This window comes from Podarcis tiliguerta, assembly GCF_965153285.1.
Source record: "Podarcis tiliguerta genome assembly, chromosome: 7".
In the NCBI taxonomy this organism is placed as follows: domain Eukaryota; kingdom Metazoa; phylum Chordata; class Lepidosauria; order Squamata; family Lacertidae; genus Podarcis; species Podarcis tiliguerta.
In genome coordinates, this window is record NC_139540.1 from 2683261 (window position 1) to 2707300 (window position 24040).

The window sequence follows — 24040 nt, forward strand, 5'->3', positions numbered from 1 at the left end:
CAGCCCCAAAGAGCAGGTCAAAAGGAACCTGAAGTCTCCGGAGCCCAGCGGGAACTCCCGCCGTGCTCCAGAGGCTTTGGGTTGCCTTCACTGAAGCCCGGAGAGCGAGAAGGGTCAGTGCGCATCGCCCCCTCTCACTCTCCAGGCTTCCAAGCTGAAGCCTCCAGAGCACCTGAAGCCTCCAGAGCACAGTGGTAACTCCCGCTGCGTTCTGGAGGCTTTGGGTGAATGCACCTTGAACACACCTTGTTTTAGAGGGGGAGAACAAGATAAAAAAAAATTTTCCCTGTTCTCCCCCTCCTATGGTCCGGTGCGTCCTATAGAGCGAAAAATACGGTACCTTGAACTGCTTTCTGTGGGCATGAGCCTAGCCTGTTCCCGAGGTTCAGAACAAGACTGGATCCATGTTATTCCAATCCGGGTCCAGATGTATAATGCCCAGGGCACTAGGGTGTCCTTACGTTCATCTCTATCCCAGGCCAGTGAAAGAAGAAGAGTTTGGATTTGATATCCTGCCTTTCACTCCCTTTAAGGAGTCTCAAAGCGGCTAACATTCTCCTTTCCCTTCCTCCCCCACAACAAACACTCTGTGAGGTGAGTGGGGCTGAGAGACTTCAGAGAAGTGTGACTGGCCCAAGGTCACCCAGCAGCTGCATGTGGAGGAGCGGAGACGCGAACCCGGTTCCCCAGATTACGAGACTACCGCTCTTAACCACTACACCACACTGGCTCTTGTAGTCCCTTGTAGTGTCCCAATGGGGTCCTTTGGGATATTTTGCATTAAAAGAAGTGGGGCAAACTGGATGAGGGATTAAGGAGGGCAACATATGTGGTCCATCTATCTCACTCGTGTCTCCACTGGAAGCAGCTCTGTATTCGAAGACGCTCTCAAAGGAACCTGGGATCCTCACATGCAAAGCCGGTGATCTGCTGATGAACTAAGGCTGCAAAGAGACCCCAGGAAAAGCCACTAACCATCGAGCCGGTTTTAAAAGCCGTTTAAGCATTTGTTCTTAAAAATATTCAAATACAAGAGCCACGTGTGACAACTGTACATAAAACCGCCCAACAGAAACCACATGTACAATTGTTGCAAATGGTTCTAGTATCTGAATATTTAAGAAGTTAAAATTGGAAATCAACTAAATATTGCAGAGAGACGTCTTCTTAATTGCCCATGCGGGCATGATGGAATAGAAAAGTTTTCGGCAGGCATTTACGAGCCGAAACAGAAGGCGTCTGCTGTATTTATCTGGAAGGTTCCCTCTATTCCGTGGGGCAAATGCAGAAGAGATAGCCTGAGTCTGGAAGAACAAAGGAGAGGAATTCATCTTCTTCATGCAAGGAGGTGATTTCTAGTCAAAGGAATCAGCGGCGGAAAAACAGGCGTCGTTTTCCGCAAGAACCCCGCACAGCACAAAATTACACCACACGGCATCAGCAAAGGTTTATTTAACAATCCAGAGAGGCCCCGTGCAGACACTCTCAAAAGGTCCTTAACGGAAGAGGGAGAGAGAGCAGGCCAGGAATTCTAAACAATAACGGATCTTTTTTTTTTAAGTGGCTGCCTTGCATAAAGACAAAAAGGGCACACAGAAAAGAAAGGAAGGAAAAAGTGAGGGATGCAGCTTCTGAGGTGAAGCGGAGCTCATCCTGGCAGCATCAGGGACCAGCAGGAGAAGGGAGGAGAGGCTGCCACAGCCAGGCAGCTGCCTTGGTTGCAACAGGGCAGGATCAGCTGAAGCGCCCTCGGCCAGGAATTAATTTGGAAGCAAAGTTTATATACGCAGGGGTACGCATGCCCCTAAATATTTTTTGAATCTAAGGCCTCAGTGAGGGACAGTATTTCAATATGAGCAGGAAAATTAGAGTACCCCTAAACATTGTTTAAAAAGAAAAAAAGGACTGTGTGTGTGTGTTTCACCTTTAATTAATTAATTAATTAATTAATTTATACATACTTACATACATACCCCACCCGTAGGTGGCGATAGGGACGCGGGTGGCACTGTGGGTTAAACCACAGAGCCTAGGACTTGCCGATCAGAAGGTCGGCGGTTCGAATCCCTGCTCCTGCCCACCTAGCAGTTCAAAACCACATCAAAGTGCAAGTAGATGAATAGGTGGGAAGGTAAACGGCATTTCCGTGCGCTGCTCTGGTTCGCCAGAAGCGGCTCAGTCCTGCTGGCCACATGATCCGGAAGCTGTATGCCAGATCCCTCGGGCAATAAAGTGAGATGAGCGCCGCAACCCCAGAGTCGGTTACAACTGGACCTAACGGTCAGGGGTCCCTTTACCTTTAAACAGGGCTGCCGTCAGATGTCTTCTAAACATCAGATAGTTGTTTATTTCTTTGACATCTGATGGGACGGCATTCCACAGGGCAGACGCCACTACTGAGAAGGCCCTCTGCCTGGTTCCTTGTAGCCTCGCTTCTCGCAGGGCCAGATGCCCTTGGAGCTGGACCTCAGTGTCCGGGCTGAACGATGGGGATGGAAGCACATAAAGCCGGTCCTGAAAGACCTACACTGGCACCCAGTATGTTTCCGAGCACAATTCAAAGTGTTGGTGCTGACCTTGAAAGCCCTAAACAGTCTCGGCCCAGTATCCCCAAAGGAGCCTCTCCACCCCATCGTTCAGCCCAGACATTGAGATCCAGTGCTGAGGGCCTTCTGGTGGTTCCTTCGCTGCGAGAAGTGAGGTTACAGGGAACCAGGCAGAGGGCCTTCTCGGTGGTGGTGCCCTCCCGGTGGAACGCCCTCCCGTCAGATGTCAAGGACAGAAACAACTACAGTCATACCTCGGGATGAATACGCTTCAGGTTGAGCATTTTCGCGTTGCGCTCCGCGGCGACCCGGAAGTAACGGAACACATCCCTTCCAGGTTTCGCCGCTCACGCATGCGCAGACACTCAAAATGACACCACACGCATGCACGGAAGTGGCAAAACACGACCCGCACAGTCGCGTCTTACGTTTGCTTCAGGATGCGAACGGGGCTCCGGAACGGATCCCGTTCGCATCCAGAGGTACCACTGTATCTTACTTTTAAAAGGCAGTCCCATTTAGGGAAGCTTTTAATATTTGATGAATTATTGTATTTTAATATTTTGCTGGGAGCCACCTAGTCAGATGGGCAGGGTATAAATGATAAATAATAAATTATTATTATTATTATTATTATTATTATTATTATTATTATTATTATTATTACAGCTGCTGGAAACCCCAGGAGGGGAGAGTTGGCCACTGTGAAAAGAGGACGTTGGCCAAGATGGGCCACTGGGCTGGTCCAGCAGGCTGTTCTTAATGTTCTTAATCTCAGCATGACAGAAGCAAATGGCATTTTCCACGAAGGGTGGGGAGCCCCTTGGGGAATCTCTCAAGGGAACCTCTGTCCCTGGCACAGAGTCCCAGTGCCCAGAAGGTGGGATTGGCACCCTGGGTTTCTAAAACACACACGGGCAGCGCCAGGCCCGACCTCAGCTGCCTCCCTGCCTTCGCCTGCCCTTTTAAAAGCTAAAACTGCAGACAGCTGTGCCCTGCCGCATATCGGACACAAGAGTAGGAAAAGGGGAGAGAAAGAGTGGGGGGAAAGGCAGAACGAGAAGAGATTTACTCCCTTTCTAAATTATTCACAAGAAAAGGGACTGCGCATCTTTAACAAGCCATCGTTTTATGAAGCAAGGTTAACATTTTTACTTGATTCAGTAGAATATTATAAACTCTCCGGGGTCCATTTGAGGACTTTCTACTTTGTGCAAAAGGAACAGACTCAGCACTTTTTATATTATTTAGAGAATAAAATTAACCCTCGATGGCCCAGGCTGGGTATTTCCTCTCCCCAGTTAAATATGGCACGCTCAGCAATTCCACCCCCCCGATATAATTACGGGCTGCTATCCATCATCTGTAGGAGAATGTTTTTCTGACACTCCAGAAGTGATGCGGTAAGCACGTTCACTAATAGAATAAATATTCTAAGTATCTCTTTTATATTTTCATTTAAATTGGAATATTTTAAAATAATTGTACACGTGCTGCCTGGGTGACTTGTACCGGTGGCTGTGGAGAGAGGCTGCCCCATCGACTCTGCCTTCGGCTCGGAGGGAAGGTCTCCCGCCACAAAAACCAGGGGTCCGGCTGCAAAACGCCGTTAGCAAAAGGTAATCTGCTAGCAATCTTTTGCTTCCAGAGTCCCTCCGTGAGCGTCCTCGCCAGGTGTTGCTCTTCCCCACCTTTGACTGATGGCCGCCTCTCGATTGGAATGTAGGTGTCCTGACTTCAAAATTTATTTATTGCATCTATGCTGTTGTTTAGTCGTTTAGTCGTGTCCGCCTCTTCGTGACCCCCTGGACCAGAGCACTCCAGGCACTCCTGTCTTCCACTGCCTCCCGCAGTTTGGTCAAACTCATGCTGGTAGCTTTGAGAACACTGTCCCACCATCTCGTCCTCTGTCGTCCCCTTCTCCTTGTGCCCTCCATCTTTCCCAACATCAGGGTCTTTTCCAGGGAGTCTTCTTTTCTCATGAGGTGGCCAAAGTCTTGGAGCCTCAGCTTCAGGATCTGTCCTTCCAGTGAGCACTCAGGGCTGATTTCCTTCAGAATGGAGAGGTTTGATCTTCTTGCAGTCCAATGGACTCTCAGGAGTCTCCTCCAGCACCATAATTCAAAAGCATCAGTTCTTTGGCAATCAGCCTTCTTTATGGTCCAGCTCTCACTTCCAGACATCACTACTGGGAAAACCATAGCTTGAACTATACGGAACTTTGTCGGCAAGGTGATGTCTCTGCTTTTTAAGAAGCTGTCTAGGTTTGTCATTGCTTTTCTCCGAAGAAGCAGGTGTCTCTTAATTTTGTGACTGCTGTCACCATCTGCAGTGCATCTATACCCCACTTTTATTTCCCTCTAAGGAGCTCAAGATGGTGCACATCAGCGGTTCTCAACCTGTGGGTCCCCAGATCTTGTTCGACTACAACTCCCATCATCCCTGAGCTCTGGCCTTGCTAGCTGGGGGTGATGGGAATTGTAGTTCAACAACACCTGGGGACCCACAGGTTGAGGAAGGCTGGTGTCCCCCATTTAATCCCCACAACCACCCTATCAGGTAGGCTAGACTGAGGGAGGCAGTGACTGGCCCCAGGTTACCTGGTGAATGGGAGGATTCGAACCCTGGCCTTTCCCAGTTCAGAGCCTGACCCTCTAACCAAGACACCACAAGGTGCTCCCTGGAACTCCTCCTCCTAGTTGCACAAGAGTAACCCCACTGGGTTATACACAGCGGCCAACCAGATGCCCTAGCAGTAGAATTCAGAACCAGGACTGGAAGGCAACCACCCATTGCTGTCCTACCACCACCGATGAAACCTGGAGGTTCCCTCCAGCCATCATGACTAGCAGCCGTTGGCAGACTTCTCCTCCCCCTCTGTCTTCTCTAGTCATTTGTCCAACCCCCTTCTAAAGCTAGCAGCCATCACATCTGGTGGCAGCGAGTTCCACAAGCCAGCAAGGTGAGGAAGATCTTCCTTTTGCCGGACGTACCCATCAGCTTTGCTGGATGAGCCCACTTTCTGGCGCTGTCAGAGAGGAAGGGGAAACCTCCCCTGCCTTTGCTTTCTCCACACCTTTCTCCACAGGTAGGGCAAGCACGTCCCCTGGCCTCAAGTCACCTTTGCCTCCACGCCAGTCTCGGCTGCTTCCAGTGGCTGCCATCACCTGAGACACGGAAGCCGCATTCAGGGCTGGCCCAGTACATTCTGGCAATTGAGGCGGACCACAAATTAACACACAAATGCACCCCAGCCAAGGAAGAAGGGATGAGCGATTGGGAACAAAGCAGGGGATCAAGATTGACAACTGGGATCTGCTGCCCCGGGGGATCCTGCCACCCGAGGCAGTAGGCTCACCTTGCCTCATGTGTGTGCCAGCCCTGGCTGCGTTCCTTCACAATACTGCAACCGCTTGGGTGTCACGGTGCTGTCAGGCGAGGAATGTGAGGAATTAACTACAGTGGTACCTTGGTTCTCAAAGTTAATCCGTTCCAGAGGTCTGTTCCAAAACCAAAGCGTTCCCAAACCAAGGCACTCTTTCCCATAGGAAGTAATGCAAAATGGATTAATCGGTTCCAGAAATTTAAAAACAACCCCTAAAACAGCAATTTAACATGAATTTTACTATCTAACGAGACCATTGATTCATAAAATGAAAACAATAAACAGTGTACAGTGGTACCTCTGGATATGAACGGGATCCGTTCCAGAGTCCCGTTCACATCCTGAAGAGAACGCAACCCACGTCTGCACGTCGCGATTCGTCGCTTCTGCACATGCGCACGACGTCATTTTGAGCCTCTGTACATGCGCGAGCGATGAAACCCAGAAGTAACGTGTTCCATTACTTCCGGGTCGCCACGGAACACAACCCGAAAACGCTCAACCTGAAGCAACTTTAACCCGAGGTATTACTGTATTGCAGTCACACAATCAATCAATCAATCAATCAGTAGCTGAACTGGGTTCCACACAGTCACCAAAAAAAAGCTGCAAAAACAAAACCGCAAAATAAATAGCAAAAACAGACAGACCTCAGCGTTAACACTCAAAATGGAAGCATAACCTTCAAAACAGAGCAGTTCGGCTTCCGAAAAAAGTTTGCAAACCGGAACACTTACTTTTGGGTTTGCAGTGTTTGGGTTTCAAGTTGTTTGAGTACCAAGGCGTTTGAGAACCAAGGTACCACAGTATTGTCGAAAGAACACTCACAAGTTACTCCTAGGTGTCCACCTGTTGAGGCAGCTGTTGCGACAGAGAGACCCCTGCCCGCCACAACCTCAGCTTAGGCATCTCTACCACCCGAGCTGCATGCAAGCAGAAGCAGACTTCACCTGCGTGTAACCTGCTCCTGCTCCTCCCTCTTCACCCCTCTCCTGGTCCTGGGAGACAGTAGTCCGGCCGGTCCCTCACTGTCTGGCCGGTCCCTGAAATGGGCGCCCCACAAGCCACAGCTGGCCCTGCCGCCACAAAATTCCGCAGCAATTCTGCCTTCTTTCAGCCAGGCCCATTTCTTGTTGGAAGGTCCAGGACAGATAGAAGAGAGGATTTATTTACATGTAGTTGTTTAAATGTAACACGGGTGGCGCTGTGGTCTAAACCACAGAGGCTAGGACTTGCCGATCTGAAGGTCGGCGGTTCAAATCCCCGCGACGGGGTGAGCTCCCGTTGCTCGGTTCCTGCTCCTGCCAACCTAGCAGTTCAAAAGCACAAAGTGCAAGTAGATAAATAGGTACCGCTCCAGCGGGAAGGTACTGTTTTCGTGCACTGCTCTGGTTCGGCAGAAGCGGCTTAGTCCTGCTGGCCACATGACCCGGAAGCTGTACGCCGGCTCCCTCAGCCAATAAAGCGAGATGAGCACCGCAACCCCAGAGTCATCCACGACAGGACCTAATGGTCAGAGGTCACTTTACCTTTTAATTTTTTTTAGTTAAGCTATGGCACTCCCTCCTACAGGAGGCAATGGGGGCGAGCAACCTTGATGGCTTTAAAAGCGGATGGGGCAAACTCCTAGAGCCAAGGGCTGCTGATGGCGACCATGCTAGATAACAACAACAACAACAACAACAACAACAACATTTATTATTTGTACCCTGCCCATCTGGCTGGGTTTCCCCAGCCACTCTGGGCGGCTTCCACAGAGACCAAAAATACACTAAAATGTCACACATTAAAAACTTCCTTGAACAGGGCTGCCTTAAGATGTCTTCTGAATGTCAGGTAGTTGTTTATCGCTTTGACATCTGGTGGGAGGGCGTTCCACAGGGTGGATGCCACCACCGAGAAGGCCCTCTGCCTGGTTCCCTGTAGCTTTGCTTCTCGCAATGAGGGAACCGCCAGAAGGCCCAGATGGAGCAGCCTCTCTCTCTACAACAATAGGAGGTATGGAGAGAGGGATTCTTTAAAGGCACTATCCTACTGTTTGCCCCCTAAAGCCCATCGCCCAAAAGAAGGACATAAAAGGTGGGCTCAGCAGGTGTGTGACTGCACATCTGAGAAACGCATATTGCAGGGTTAGAAAAGATGAATGAAAGGGCAGCCCAAGAGGGCATCATGGGCATGAAGGAATTTCCCAGTGAAGAAAGGTGACAAGAGTTGGGGCTTCTGAGTTTCCGGGGAAAGGTGAGCTAAGTGGGTGGGGGGGACATGGCAGAGAAGTCGAGAATTATGTTTGGTGTGGAGGAAGTGGATAGGAAGAAAGTGGTTTTCTCTCTCTTGTAAGGCAAGAGGTTAAGACCGTCCAATGAATGTTGAAAGATTCAGGACAAAAGGAAAGCAGTTTTTCATGCAGCACAAACTACGGAATATCGTTTAACCACAAAACCACGATGATGATTTTATTAAATGTATTAGTCGCAATTTTGCCATGGCAACTCAAAGTGACTTGCAATATTATAAGCAAAAAACCAAACACATATCTATATTAAAACCAGTACTTTTTAAAAAAAAAATCTAAAAGCAGTTCCATTTTTAAAAAAACTAGATTACTGCTGCTGCAAAGAGAGCAAGTTTCTCATCACCCCCCTTGGTTTCATTGAAAAAGCAGATTCCTTACCTCTGAGGTAGCCCTGATTTTCAGAGAATTTAACATTAAGTTATCCCTGGTTGCTTCTTGCCAAACCGAGAATCACAGCACACACCACACACAGAGCCAAACTCAGCCGGCTATTTTTCCTTTTTTTAATTCCCAAAATTTAAACCCCAACTTTTCCAAAGTGGCATATGCACACACACACACACAGGGTGCAAATCACACTGTGTGATCCCAGCTGGATTTGAAGATGGAAACGTTTTTGCCCAGTATCTCTCCAGCAAGGGGTAGTTGCCATTTGAGAAGTCCTGCCTGCTCACCTGTGGTACTGAACCCCAAAGTGGAGGAAAGAGATGGTGGGAGAAACTGAAAAGGCGACATCCTTCTCAGCTGCAGACACTGGGTTTTCTGTGAGTATGGACCATGTCATGAGACAAAACAACAATCGCAAGATATATGGATTCTCAGCTGCATGAGGGTTACATCTCAATGGCATACTTGTCCAAGCCCATCTTACCTTCTCTCCCAAGGGACAGTAGCCTTTGAGGAAGTCTGAGCACACCTCCGCTTTCCGGGAAACGTAGACATGGCTATAGGGACAGTCACTGTTGTTGCAGATCCCTTTCAGGAAATAAGAGCACACAGGCATCTGAAAGGACAAAGTCGGGAGGGAAGATTAATCTCCAATGATTTAGTGCCAGTTCCAACCCTCAAGTCTGACAGAAAACCATCCCTGCTATAAAATGAAGGCCACAGTCTCCCACGCCCACCAGATTTGATTCTGGTGTGGTTTACACATGCATCTCTTACGCTCACAACAACCCTGCGAAGCTGGCCACAAATATTCCCATTTGGCAGAATGCAACTTGCAGAGAAAGCAACTTTCTCAGGGCCACCCAGGGAGTCTCATGAGCGAGCAGCAAATTGAGTCTTCTGTTTGTTTGCGGCTTCCATACTTTGTGCAGGACTCTTGCAAGAGCCAGGCGCACCAAACAACTTAGTCGCCTTCATCGCTGTTTCCCTGCGATGCACATATTATGCCTCTGGTAACTTATAGAGTGGTACCTCTGGTTGCAAACAGGATCCGTTCCGGAGGCCCGTTCGCAACATGAGCAGAACGCAACCCGCATCTGCGCATGCGTCGGTCACGATTCACTCCTTCTGCGCATGGTGTCATTTTGCACGTCTGCGCATGCATGAGTGGCAAAACCCGGAAGTAACCCTTTCCGGTACTTCCAGATCGCCACGGGACACAACCTGAAGCAAACGCAACACGAGGTATGACTGTACAGTGCTTAATTACAGCGATCTCTAAGTAACTCCATACAAAAAAAACCCCCAACAACCATTAAAACTATAACATCAGAAACAAAGAAAGTCAGTAGGCACCAGAAGTTGAACGTAAGTCCAGTGTCCAGATCAAGGGAAGTCATAGTCCCACTCTATTCTGCCTTGGTCAGACCCCACCTGGAATCCTGTGTCCAGTTCTGGGTGCCACAGTTTAAGAAGGACGTTGACAAGCTAGAACATGTGCAGAGGAGGGCAACCAAGATGATCAAGGAAACCAAGCCTGATGAAGAACAGTTGAAGGAGCTGGTTATGTTTAGCCTGGGAAAGAAGAGACTGAGCAGAGATAGGATAGGCATCTTCAAATACCTGAAGGGCTGCCACATGGAAGATAGAGTAAGCTTGTTTTTTCCTGCTCCAGAGCCAAGAACCCAAACCAATGGATTCAAATGACAAGAGAGGTGATTTCGACTAAACATCAGGAAGGACCTTCTGACGGCAAGAGCACAACGCCTGTCTAATATTCAAGGGGGAGGGAGTTCCAAAGGCTAGGTGTCGTGATATGACACCCAAACCTCGCCAGACGTGAGTAGCGACGGGCCATAGGGTACTTTGATTCCCATTTTCGTCATCTTTGACAGAAACGCCTTTTGCGGCAGCTTGAAGCCAGATTCTGGCTGCTGTTTCCTCCAATCAGTGGCCAGGTCTCCACAGGACTCATTGCTCCCGCTACCTTTGTTCACAGGTGCTGGTGATGTGAAAAAGCACATCAAAACCAATCTGTGCGCAGAGACAGATGTGGGGCCGCCTTGAGCACTCCTGCCACAAAGCGCAAAACTTTACCTTCTGCCAGCTGCTGGGTAATTAAAAACAAATTACTGGCCTGCTGTGACAATCCTCCTCCTCCACCTTCAGCGGCTACTGTAGGCGGAGAGGGGCTGCAGCTCAGGGTGGCCAAGCTCTGCCTTTGCAGGGATGGAAACACTAGGACTGCTGGTCAGCCAAAGAAGCACCTGTGGCATCCTCCAGCTGTTTTGGACTACAACTCCCATCAGCCCCAGCCAGTATGGCCATGCTAGCTGGGGCAGATGGGAGTTGCCGTCCAAAACAGCTGGAGGGCACCAGAGGGCTGCTCCCCCAGGGTGACTCTGCAGAAAATAACATTAAATAAGAATATTTCTATTTCTTAAAAGCATCTTGCTCCTGAGTGTACCTTCCAAGGCCCAGAGTCACCACATGGCTTGTGAAATGTTCCTTCTGGGTGCTTGGCTTGCCTTACCCCCAGAGTTTCAATTCCACGCTCTCCCTCTTCCCTTCCTGGCTGTCCACATGGACACAAAAACCGGCTGATTGCCCAGTGAACAGAGCCACCGCTTCTGCCAAGCGCCACGGCCTTAAGTCCTGCAGGTTCAGGGATCCTCCGGCCAGTATTTACAGATGTGCAACAAGCGCGGGCGACGCGATGCATGGGGGAGGGAACTTTCCCCCCGAAGGACGTATTAGGGCTTTAACGGAATTAGTTCACTAGAGTGAGAAGGAGGAGGAGGGAGGGGAGAGAAAGAGGACAGGAAAATGGAAGGCTAAAAGCCACGCAAGAAGGAAAAACAAAGAGGGCTTTAAAAGCAAAGAGTTTATTTTTAATTGTCTTTTAACTGCAGACATTAAAATAAAGGACAGGGCTCTGGGGCTGCCTTCTCCTGTCGGCGGTGGCGTGACCGTAAACGATTCCCTTAATGTAGGTTTTGATATAGAGATCAAATTAGCTCTAATAAAAAGGGATAATAAAGGCAGCTCTTATGCAAAACTCAACTCCTCCCAGCTGTCAAGGCTGAGCCATTACCAAGAGGAAGCGCCGTTCTCGTTTCAATTAACCTTGTTTGCACCCCGCGATGTCCGCGCAAATAACAATAACATTAATGCAAGGCGCTGCGGCCATATTAGGAAGCCCCGAAGACGCGCGCATGCCTTCCCGGAGCCGGCGGCTAATGAACCCGAAACTCGACGTGAATTTCCAAATTGCTCACAACAGAGTTTTGAAGCTCTATTAGGGAGAAAAATGCTGATTCTTGTCAAGTCCCTCAAGGGGAAAAGCTGTTGCAACAGCAGCCTGCTCCAACCCAAGTCTTAGCCTCGTGCTAACCTCTCGCATCCGCAAACTCAGCTGCGCTGGCACACGGGGAATGGAAGGAGGCTGGCGGCCCCAGGGATGGTGGGCAGCAAACCGGGGGCCACAAGGAAGTCTGCCCGGGAGGGCCGGGCCATTTCTCCACTACGCCCCACCCTCCAAATAAGGAAAGCTGTTCGATGCTTCAACTCTCAGAAAACCTATCAAAACTCTTCTCTTTTGCTGGGCTTCTAAGGCAGCCAGAGATAATAGTCCCTTCTCTTCTCGTTTTGCCCTTTTCGGGGAAAACAAACCAATTAATTTTGAACGTAAACGTTTGCAGATTTTCTTTTTGGTTTAGTTCAGGACTCTGGCAGCCTTCAAGACATTGTTGGACTACAACATGGGTGCCAACTAGAGGCTGATGGGAGTTGTAGTCCAACAGCCTTTGGAGGGCACCGGCTTGCACAAGGCTTGCTCCAAAGTGGCACCACAGCTGCAAATGGCGCTTGACCCCCAAGGAGAGCTGGCTGAGGCTGATGGGAGCTGAAGTCCAACAGCATCTGGAGGGCATCAGTTTGACGTAGGAGGACCAAAGGGCCTGCTACACAACTGTATTCCACACACACACCCCGCGAATACAAACCTCTAACCATGTTTGTTCATACAATCTGCAGAGCAATCGGAGGCCCAAGAGGCGTTTTTGAAAGTCAACCACCTCTGGAAAGGCCTGGTCCTACCCCTGTCTCCGTTCCAACCCAGGCAACTTGGTGGGACGACAATGTCAATGGAGTAGCTGCAGGGGCATTTTGCTGCCCGAGGCAGTGGACAAGATGCCATTCCCTGGCTCCACTCCGTATACAAAACCCTCCCGAACTGGTTTTCAGAACTGAATCTGACACTGGCAATGGAGCCAGTGTCCTCGGCTGCCTCTGAGGGCAGCAGGCTAGCTTAGGGGGCACACAGCAGGGCACAGAGCACATAGCTCTGTCCTAGGGTTGCCATTATTTAACCGCTTTTTAGAAACTCCGCCCAGACACTATTTCCAATGGACGAATCCCAGAAAATCCGAATGCACAGTAGCCCTACTCTGTCCACTGTCCCAACACCACCTCCAACATCTGCCACCTCCCTCTGTCTCAAGGCCCTGGCTAGGCAGAGCACAACTTTAAAATAAATTGTCTGCTGCTTGGTTGCTCAAAAATCCCACCCTAGGGCCTTAAGGAGCAGGGTCAGTAATAAACCAATAGCCACATCATTCCATGGCATGTGTTCCCTTCCATTTGGTTTGCACCCCTGATGCTCTCGCCAGAAAGTGCTTGCGCACTGCCTTGACTCCCTGAGGGTTTGCGAAAGAAAGGGACAGACAACAGAGGGACTTCTCAAACTCTATTCCCAGTCGGAGGCAAGCACATTTGTTCTGGGCAGCAGCCAGGAGATGGGGCAATCGTGTATCCAGAAAAAAAATCTGTTCCTGTACTAAACTCAAGACACAGGACGAGAAAGCCGCCTTTAAAAGAAAGGGCTCGTTTGGAGACAGTGGACTCCAGCCAGGCCATTTGCAGCGAAGCCTGAGCACAGCAGAAAACCGCTTTCTTTTGCGGTAAGGATTAACTCACCAGCCCCTCTCTTTGGGTTGTGCTTTGATAAATGAGGTGAACATCACCTTTCCTGGTAATCGCCAGGTTAACAGGAAGCTACAGGAGCGGGTGCCGAAGTCCCCACTTGCCTCCGGGCAGCCGGCTACCCCTGGGCTATAAATCACGGTGGAAAGGGCTCTGAGCTCAGCAAAGGAAGAGGAGGCCGCAGCCCAGAAACTCCCCAACTCAAGATAGAAAGTAAGAAGTCCACTTCTCTCCCCCAACGCAGTTTGCTAGCACGGACTTGCTTTGGGGAAACCGCACGTTGAACCACAAGTTCGGGGGGGGGGGAGGGACTGGGTGCCTTTAGTTTCCCATTCAGCACAGCACAGGGATGGGTTACTCTGTGCTCACAAAAAAGGAGAACGAAATTCTCCCCCGGGCAACCTGCATTCTGTGCAATTTCAGAACCTAGGTAAATCAGCAAATACGCACGACTCTCCGACTTTGCCGCATTTATTCTGCAAATGTTTTCCAGCGGTCGACATTATTTATTCTGGGTTTGCTAGTCACAGGGAGGGGGGTGGGGACATGGGAGCTTTGCAGTCCTCCCCCCACCCAGCCAAAAAAGCATATTTAGCTACCTCTCCGGATTCTGAGATTTAAGCATGTTTTGCTCACACAGCTTTAAGCATCTCTTCAAAAGTAATAAGGGCCAGAAACCTGCTTATCTCCTGTTAGTGAAAATGGAAGTTCTCAGGAAGCTGAAATGCTGCACCTGATACCATCTAGGAGCCGTCAGGGAAGGGGGGGGGGGGCAGAGAGCATGAAGTCATAGTTAATGGCCTGACTGGGGCCAGATGAAAACTTTTTTTTTTGTTTCGGCCAGCCTACCCAGACATATAATTTAGCTACCTCTATCTCTTTTAAAAGCTGTATTGATTTTATCTTTGTTTGTAATGATGATGGTTCTCTGTGTATGTGTGTGTGTGTTTAACAACAATGGCTTCATATATATTTGTTCTTAATTGGACTGTGAATTTGAGCTGTGTTTTATCCAAAAATTTATTTGTCCCTCGGTTGGAGAGCTTTTCGATCAAGCTGGTTATAAATTTACTAAATCAGCCGTTCCCAAACTTTGGGGGGGCTACTGCCCCCCTTGGTTCCATCAACCCATCTCCAGTGCCCCCTACTCTATAAAGAGCATTATTCAGAATAGCGGTTTCCACGACCCTTTAACGAAGGTGATAACACAGTAAAATTCAAAACAGTAACAACGAATGGCACATTTGTTCAAAATCAAATTAAAACTATTTAGCTTAATTATGTCAACAATGTTAGTGAGCCAGCAATACCCATTTTTCAAAGCCTGGTGGTCATTTACCAAAGTAATAGTAATTTCGTAAGTACGTTTCCGAGCACAATTCAAAGTGTTGATGTTGACCTTTAAAGCCCTAAACGGCTTCGGCCCAGTATACCTGAAGGAGCGTCTCCACCCCCATCATTCTGCCCGGACGCTGAGGTCCAGCTCCGAGGGCCTTCTGGCGGTTCCCTCATTGCAAGAAGCAAAGCTACAGGGAACCAGGCAGAGGGCCTTCTCGGTAGTGGCGCCCGCCCTGTGGAACGCCCTCCCAGCAGATGTCAAAGCGATAAATAACTACCTGACATTTAGAAGACATCTTAAGGCAGCCCTGTTCAGGGAAGTTTTTAATCTGTGATATTTTACAGTATTTTTTGTTTCTATGGAAGCCGCCCAGAGTGGCTGGGGAGGCCCAGCCAGATGGGCGGGGTACAAATAATAAATTATTATTATTATTATTATTATTATTATTATTATTATTATTCCACCTCCAGCACCCCCCTGCCGCCCCCTTGCCTCTTTGCAACCCCTGCCCTCCCTCGGGGTGCTACCTCTGGTCTAAATAAATAAATCTGCACATACGAAAAAGCAGCCCCCTCTCTCCCAATATGGGTCACGCTCTAGAGTGAGGATGGAACTGTCCTATCCTGAATTCTGGGTGGGACAATGAGACCTGCCCCAGGAGCTGGTACTTCCAGGAGGCTGGGGAAGAGACTGGCCATCTCCTCCCTCCCAAACTTTTCCCTTTTGCTGCTGCCAGCCTCCTCTGGAGTAAAGATGCAGCAGCCATCTGCATGTCATCTAGCCTGGTGAGAGGACCCCTCCCCTCTGAACTGTATGCAAGCCAGGCTTATTTTCGTTTTTACGATTTTCGTTTTTACGATTTATTTTCGTTTTTACGATTTCGTTTTTACGTTTTGCTTTTTATATTTGCACTTAAACCTTAACTGTTTTGTTTGTGTTTTTGTAATATTGAATTTATTCTGTTTGTTAAACTGCTGGTTTTTCTCATTTTTTAAATTTACTGGCACGCTCTTGAACATTTGCATTCTGATGTTTTGAATGTTGTCTGTAAGCGGCTCTGGGCACAGCGCATTGTGGAACAGTGGCATCTAAGGAAACTCAATCAATCCATCTCTCATCAAATGCAGTTGCCGTGATCTTCAGAAATGGGACCCTTTGCTTCTGCCCTGCTTGCCACGAGCCAAACCATGCCGCCAGGTGCCATCCAGCCTGTTGCCGTGGCAATCGGCACAGTACAGTATGTTGTGATGCGCTTCACCCGTGCCTGTGGGCACCTCGGATGCGGAAGAAGACAGCCCAAGTTGCCCTGACCTGCTTAATGTGCTAAAATACTGATACATCACAGAGTCACAGTTGGAAGGGACCCTGAGCATCATCTAGTCCAGCCCCCTGCAATGCAGGAATATGCAGCTGCCCCATACAGGGATGGAACCTGCAGCCTTGCCGTCATCAGCACCCCACACTAGCCAACTGAGCTATCAAAGCAGCCTAAGAGACCTGCTTTGCTCTCAGGATGGGAAGCAGCCCCATGGCGACCCTGAACAGCTTTTCCAAGCCAACTCCGAATGAATACTGTCAGGGTACTGCCATCGAGGACGCGGGTGGCGCTGTGGGTTAAACCACAGAGCCTAGGACTTGCCGATCAGAAGGTCAGCGGTTCGGATCCCCGCAACGGGGTGAGCTCCCGTTGCTCAGTCCCTGCTCCTGCTAACCTAGCAGTTCGAAAGCACGCCAAAAAGTGCAAGTAGATAAATAGGTACTGTTCTGGTGGGAAGGTAAACGGCGTTTCCGTGTGCTGCTCTGGTTCGCCAGAAGCGGCTTAGTCATGCTGGCCACATGACCCGGAAGCTGTATGCCGGCTCCCTCAGCCAGTAAAGTGAGATGAGCACCGCAACCCCAGAGTTGGCCATGACTGGACCTAATGGTCAGGGGTCCCTTTGCCTTTACCGCCATCAAAAGGGGGGGAGGGGGGGCAGAAGCATACAGGCATGTTGCTCAGCAGTATCACTTCATCAGGGAGTGGTGAGAGTGACGCTTCCGGGGAAACAGAGGGGGAAAGGAGGGGCGAAGTGAGGCAAAGGCTCACAGAGGTTATGGTGAGTCCTAGCACCGCTCCCAGCCAGGTTGATAGGGAAACAGGCATGCAGCTTCCGTCGCCTAGTTTTCGCAAGTGGGTCAAACGTAAAGATAGAAGGCGGAGACTTGGGGTGTAAGTTCTTATGCTGGGGGCGTAACCAGAAGAGCCGACTCCTGGAATCTCGTGGAAAGGTTGTTTTCTGCTGCTCCAGAGAAGCGGACACGGAGCAATGGATCCAAACTACAAGAAAGAAGATTCCACCTAAACATTAGGAAGAACTTCCGGACAGTAAGAGCTGTTCGACAGTGGAATTTGCTGCCAAGGAGTGTGGTGGAGTCTCCTTCTTTGGAGGTCTTTAAGCAGAGGCTTGACAACCATATGTCAGGAGTGCTCTGATGGTGTTTCCTGCTTGGCAGGGGGTTGGACTCCATGGCCCTTGTGGTCTCTTCCAACTCTATGATTCTATGATTCTATGAATCTGCACGTCACTGAGACAGACATGAACTTTGGGTTCCTGCACTCTACATAATTGTGCACTTAATAAAACCTGTAAAAGGCAGGTCGGAGTCCTGGCTGTTTACTCGTGAGCAACCACCTGCATCCCTGACAAATACGTTGTTTGAAACAGCTCCCCTCTGCGGCCCCCTCCCTCGGCACCAGACTAAGAGCCAAACCAACCTTGTCTTTCGAAACCTTGTGCGAAAAGGGGCAGGTCCCATCCGTCTTCTTGCACGTACCACGAAGAAACCTGTCGAGAAGATGGAGAAGAGGGAGGTCTGAGGAGCTTTGGAGGGAAGCAGATGCCAACTGGAAAATTTCGGCAGGGGGGAGTGGTGGAATTCAACCGTTACAAATATATTTCCGCTTGCTGTGCGGAATAATCCTCACTCTCCAAACCCTGTGAGCTGTTTTGGAGGTTCTCCTGACCCCCTCCCCAGCTGACTTCAGGGGGTGCACAGCAGAAGGAACGGGGAGCCCCATTACGTGAGTGGAAGCCCTTGCGCATGGCTTCCGCTGATGTTGCGCAAAGCAATTTCAGCTTCCACCAGCATGAGGCAAAGGCCAAGCACAGATATTTCTTTGGAAAAGCCTTTCCAAAGATGGGACAGGCCCTGCCGATTTCTGCAAAGCTCCCACGGCCAACTTAGGCCAGTTTTAATTTGCTGACATGTTCGCTTAGGGCGGCCCTTGCAATAGCAGACAGCTGTGGCCAATGTGTGGATTATAAATGTGTATCTGGTGCACGCTGGATGCAAATGGAGAGGTGGTCAGTATATGGAAACATCACCGCTGCAGACACACAGATTGTTGACATCACATGATGCGCCTATCTGTGGGAAAGAAGAGTTTCCCAGGACGTTCACAGGCTGGATAAGTCTTTGTGAAGAGTGTAACTTGAAACCTTCTGTGTGCGCATGTTCAGGAAGTTTGTCTGACTTGCTAGAAGAACTGAACTGAAAGGACCAGTTTTTCTCTAGTGCTGTAATGTCAGAAATAAACATCATGTAAATAGATTTCTGACTTATTTTCTTTCCCCTGCGGAAGCAGGAGGGAGGGGTTGTGCATTTTACCCACGCTTGGGGAAATGTCGCCTATCAAAATCTCCCTGGTCTGTCTGGATATCAGCCAGAGGAGGTTACCGGTAGGCAAGCTCCGAGGACAATGAGAGGGGCCAGCCTCTATGGAGGGGGCTTGCAAACCGACACTTTTCACCTCATTAACTTGGTTAATCCACCCTTCCTGGGGCTTCTGGAAAGGAAGATCATTTACCGTGTGCAGACGGCCACCTTTTCCGGGTCATGGATGTAGGGGCACCTCTCGCCGCGGTTGCATTTGCCAAAGCGGTTGTAGTACATGCAGTATTCCTTCTTCTTCTCCTTCTTCTGCTTGGCCTGGCGGATGATGGCCAAGCTGCGCTGGACGGCTCGGCTGCAGGGAAGGGGAGAGACAAGCAGCTCACTTCAGCCCCGGCCAGCACGGCCAAGCGGCAGAGACTATCATTCTTCAAACCACATTTATTATTTTTTTGTAAAAGACAAACGGTACAAATCGTAACTGTAAAATGCATGAGGGAATTACAGCAAAATTAAGATTTAAACATATAATAACAACAATAATAATAATGGGTGTTTAGTATGATTGTTCTGCCCTCTTTTCTTCCACAATGTGCAGAGCAGAGTTCCCAATATACTGGCCCCTGATCTCTGCTGTCAAATCTTTTCACTGTTTAAAGTTCCATAAGCTAGCATACACTTTGCTGGTATGCTTGGGAGCCTCTCTTACCCCGTTTATAATTTATATAAATTATTTAGTTAAATGCTAAAACCCTCAAAGTGGGTTGTTAATTAATTAATTAAATTTACATACTGCCCTTCGTCTCAGGCTGGTTCAAAAGATAAAAATACAGGAGATATTTCCTGAAGTCAAACCAGACCAGATAAGCTATCCCTCTGTATAGATGGAGTTTGAGCATTAGCTTTTCCAGAATGGTTTTCAGGAATGATGGAAGCGGCAGTCCAGTAGCATCTGGCAGGTTGCCTCAGGGGTGGCCAACTCTCAAGAGACTGAGGTCTACGTTCAGTGATAAAAAGGTAAAGGTACCCCTGCCCGTACGGGCCAGTCTTGACAGACTCTAGGGTTGTGCGCCCATCTCACTCAAGAGACCGGGGGCCAGCGCTGTCCGCAGACACTTCCGGGTCACGTGGCCAGCGTGACATCGCTGCTTTGGTGAGCCAGAGCCGCACACGGAAACGCCGTTTACCTTCACGCTAGTAAGCGGTCCCTATTTATCTACTTGCACCCGAGAGTGCTTTCAAACTGCTAGGTTGGCAGGCGCTGGGACTGAACAATGGGAGCGCACCCCGCTGCGGAGATTCGAACCGCCAACCTTTCGATCCGCAAGCCCTAGGCGCTGAGGCTTTTTGCCCACAGCGCTACCCGCATCCCTACGTTCAGTGATACCTCGGGTTAAATGGTTGAGTCTTTTCAAGTTACGCTCCATGGTTACCCAGAAGTAAGGGAGCGCGCATGCGCAGAGGCGGCAAAATGCGACCCACGCACGCATTCAGTCGTGTCTTACATTCTAATCAGGATGCGAATGGGGCTCTGGAACAGATCCTGTTCACATCCAGAGGTACCACTGTAAAAAGGTTTGGGGGGGGGAGTTCTGTTGGGGGGGGTTAAAGGCAAGGGACAAAGGGGTAAAGTCACTCACAAAAAGATCGCCATGGATCAAAACAGCAGCACAGAGAAAGCTCCATCTTCCCTTCCAGAGATCATACAACAATGGAGGGCAGGAGTCCGTTTTACCAACACTAAGGAAAGGGAGCCAGAGATCAACCGTGATCAGAGATCAAAACCGCACAGGGATCTACCAGTAGATTGTGATTGACCTGTTGAACATCCCTGCCTTAAAGTAAAGGTAAAGGGACCCCTGACCACTAGGTCCAGTCATGGACAACTCTGGGGTTGCGGTGCTCATCTCGCTTTATTGGCCGAGGGATCCGGCATACAGCTTCCGGGTCATGTGGCCAGCATGACTAAGCCGCTTCTGGCGAACCAGAGCAGCGCACGGAAATGCCGTTTACCTTCCCGCTGGAGTGGTACCTATTGATCTACTTGCACTTTGATGTACTTTCAAACTGCTAGGTGGGCAGGAGCAGGGACCGAGCAACGGGAACTCACCCCGCCGCAGGGATTTGAACCGCTGACCTTCTGATCGGCAAGCCCAAGGCTCTGTGGTTTAACCCACAGTGCCACCCATCACTAACTGCCACCTCATCTGCCACCTCCCCAGGCAAGGAGGCAAGAGAGGAAACTGCTGCTTTTCAACACACAATACATGCCTAAAAGTAAGCCAGGCCTGCAGCTTTCGCTCTCCCCATCTGATCCATTTCAACTGCTTTTTGCCCCCCTCAACCTAAATAATTGGCAAAATGCCCTCCGCCAATCCAGCCCTTGGGAGTGGGGTGGAGAAGAGAAAGAAGGGACGTCGTAACAGCCCATCACGTCTCTCAGTCTCATTGTCATTTGGTCAGACTACAACCTTTTGAGAAGGCACAGAAGAGTTTTGGGAGCTTAGCAAAACGGACAGAGAGGTTCCAGAGCTAACAGGACACTTGCTCTGTTCACATTTTGGGGACTAGCGTCTCTCCTCTTGAGGGAAGGAATACAGACCTTGCAATGTAGCGGCTGGTGGTCGACCGGTTCAGATAACTGGATGGGGAATAGCCAGGGGAGCCATGGGCAGAATCCGGCCTCGCCGTTCCTGGAGAGAAGGAGAAAGAAACGGGATGCTAATTAGCCCTCGTGCGGATACTACAGAAGTTGCAAAAAGGAGCTTGATCTACTGATTTGCAGGCAGGGGGGAGCCATGCAAAATTCCTGGCAGGGTAAATACTGTATTTTTCGCTCTGTAAGACGCACCAGACCACAAGACGCACCTAGTTTTTGGAGGAGGAAAACAAGAAAAAAAATATTCTGAATCTCAGAAGCCAGAACAGCAAGAGGGATCGCTGCGCAGTGAAAGCAGCAATCCCTCTTGCTGTTCTGTCTTCTGGGATAGCTGCGCAGCCTGCATTCGCTCCATAAGACACACACACATTTCCCCTTACTTTTTAGGAGGGAAAAAGTGAGTCTTATAGAGCAAAAAATATGGTAAGTGCATCCTGGGTGGGACAAGGTGTTGCCGCCACCTTGCCAGCAGCAGGAAACTGCCAGGTGCCTGGCTGGGGATCAGAATAAATAAGGCCAGGGACTCAGGAAACATTGCAGAAAGGCACAGGCTTGCCAGCGATGTGCCATTCCCATGTCACAACATTTGGCAAGGACCCACCTGTATGGCAACAGCGGAGGAACTAAGAGGGCTTGTTTCGTCTTCTATTTATGTTTCCTTATGTCTCCTGCCTCCAGCAAACTGAGGCAAAGGGACAAAGGATACTGAAGAGCTGGAAAAGGTTCAGAAAAAGGAAATCCCAATGACCCAGGGGTGAAGAAACTCTGTTATGAAGAAAGGTCACAGCGTTTGGGGCTTTTGCCTTTAGAGAAAAGGCAAGCGAGAGGCAACATGGATAGAAGTTTATGAAATTATTCACGGCATGGAGAGAGCGGGTGGAGAAAAGTTTTCCTCCCTCTCTCGTAATGCAGGAACCCTTGGATGTCCAACGAAGCTGGACATGGGAAGATGCGGAACAGAGAAAAGGAAGGACTTTTTCATGCTGCACATAGTTAACCAATGGAACAGGAGGCAGCGATGGTCACCGACCTGGGTGACTTTAAAAGAGAACTGGACAAAAGCATGGAGGGGAAGGTTATGGTTGCTCTGCTCTGCCCCAACCATCCTGTTCTCACGGGGGCTAACCAGAGGCCTGTGGGGAATAATAATAATAATAATAAAAATTTATTTATACCCCGCCCTTACCAGTTCAAAAACCGGGCTTAGGGTGGCTAACAACAAATTTAAAACACTTAATTGTAAAGCAGCATAAAATACAGTATAAAAACATGAATAACAATAATTTAGGGGAAATAAGCATTAGATAATCCCCAGGGCTAGCTGGCTGAATTGGTTCTACTTGCTCCAGCGAGGAGACCAGGGGAGAATTAGCTGTGGGGTCTCAGAGTGGGTGATCTTCATAAAAAGGGGAGGGGGAGGGAAGGAAGGAAGGGAGGGAGGGGAATAAAAGATCAGGCTAAGTTCAAATTGAAAGCCAGGTGGAATAGCTCTGTCTTACAGGCTCTGTGGAAGGAGGTTAAATCCTGTAGGGCCCTGGTTTCATGGGACAGAGCATCGCACCAGGTCGGAGCCATCACTGAGAAGGCCCTGGCCCTGGTGGAGGATAGTCTGACTTCCTTAGGGCCTGGGACCTCTAAACTATGATTGTTCATGGACCTTAGGATCCTCTCCGGGGCAGACCAGGAGAGGCGGTCCCGTCCTGTAGGATTTGAGCACAAGAGCCTCTCCCATCCTGTGGCTGCCACCAACTGGCATTCAGAAGCACTGCTGCCTCCCCCTGTGTCGGCTGAGTGTGGCCATCATGGCTAGTGGCCCCAAACAACCCTCTCCTCCATGACTAATCCAAGGTTTTAGGGAGATGCTGCAAGGGATCTTCAACATGCAGAAAATTTGGGTCTATGAGAAGGCATGCTCTGAGAAAGCTGGGAGCTAAACTGAAAGGCCTTGTTTCCAGAAAAGAGTTTCACGCCACCGTTACTTATTTACATGGTGGCTGTCCCTCCCCTCCCAAGCATGATGGGGGGTTCCTCCTGCATCGTTCTGCCCTGCACCATCAGCCGAGACGTGTGCCTGAGCGAGGCAGGTGGGGAAGAGCGTCATTCCGTCGTTCACCTGCCAACCCGAGTGTGTTCCCGAGTGAGTGAGTGGAATTTGATAGCGTGTCAATGAGCACTCTCTTCACCCGGGCTGTCACGCAGCCCGCTGGTGACGGCACAGGCCCATCTGTTCCATGTGCAAACAAAATTGCTGGCGCAGCCGCATTCCCGGAGCATCGCTGACGATCAGAGGCGTCAACCAAGCCCAACCGTGGGGCAAACTCCCCCCCCCCCAAGACAGGCAGTCACTGCAAAACATCTGGACGGCCCCTCGCAAGATGGGACCCTTTGCTATGGACTGGACTTGTTGCCTTATGCATCTTCTTCTTCTGGGATGTGGCAAAGCATTTTCTCCCCATCACCATCAGCACCACCATCACAAGATTTTCTCGCCGTGGGGATTTTGGCAATACCAGCCAGGGATCTTTAACAAGTGCTACCTTCCAGTTGTTAAAAAGCGCTCATAAACTAGCCTGCTCGGGAAGAAGCACTAAAGCAAAAGATAAGATGGGAAGCTAAAAAGTTCCAAGCAGACTGTCAGATGCTGTTGCGGTTGCTCAAGAGTAACTAGGCAGGACTCCGACCTGTCTTTTACAGGCTTTATTTTGGTGCAAACTATTTACAGTGAGTGAGAGTGAGAGTGGGACCGTAAAGAAGGCTGATAGCTGAAGAATTGATGCTTTTGAATTCTGGTGCTGGA

The 24040-nt window shown here is 49.6% G+C and overlaps 1 protein-coding gene across 1 annotated transcript in view; it reads right to left on the minus strand.

Moving 5' to 3' along the window:
• Window positions 1-24040, minus strand: part of ZC3H3 (zinc finger CCCH-type containing 3) — a 268495-nt gene that overhangs the window by 56381 nt on the left and 188074 nt on the right. Inside the window, exons 6-9 of the mRNA XM_083449010.1 lie at window positions 21187-21277; window positions 18781-18939; window positions 17689-17758; window positions 9096-9227 (exon numbers count right to left, since the gene is read on the minus strand). Of these exons, the coding sequence (XP_083305136.1) occupies window positions 9096-9227; window positions 17689-17758; window positions 18781-18939; window positions 21187-21277 (452 nt within the window). The remainder of the gene's footprint in view (window positions 1-9095; window positions 9228-17688; window positions 17759-18780; window positions 18940-21186; window positions 21278-24040) is intronic.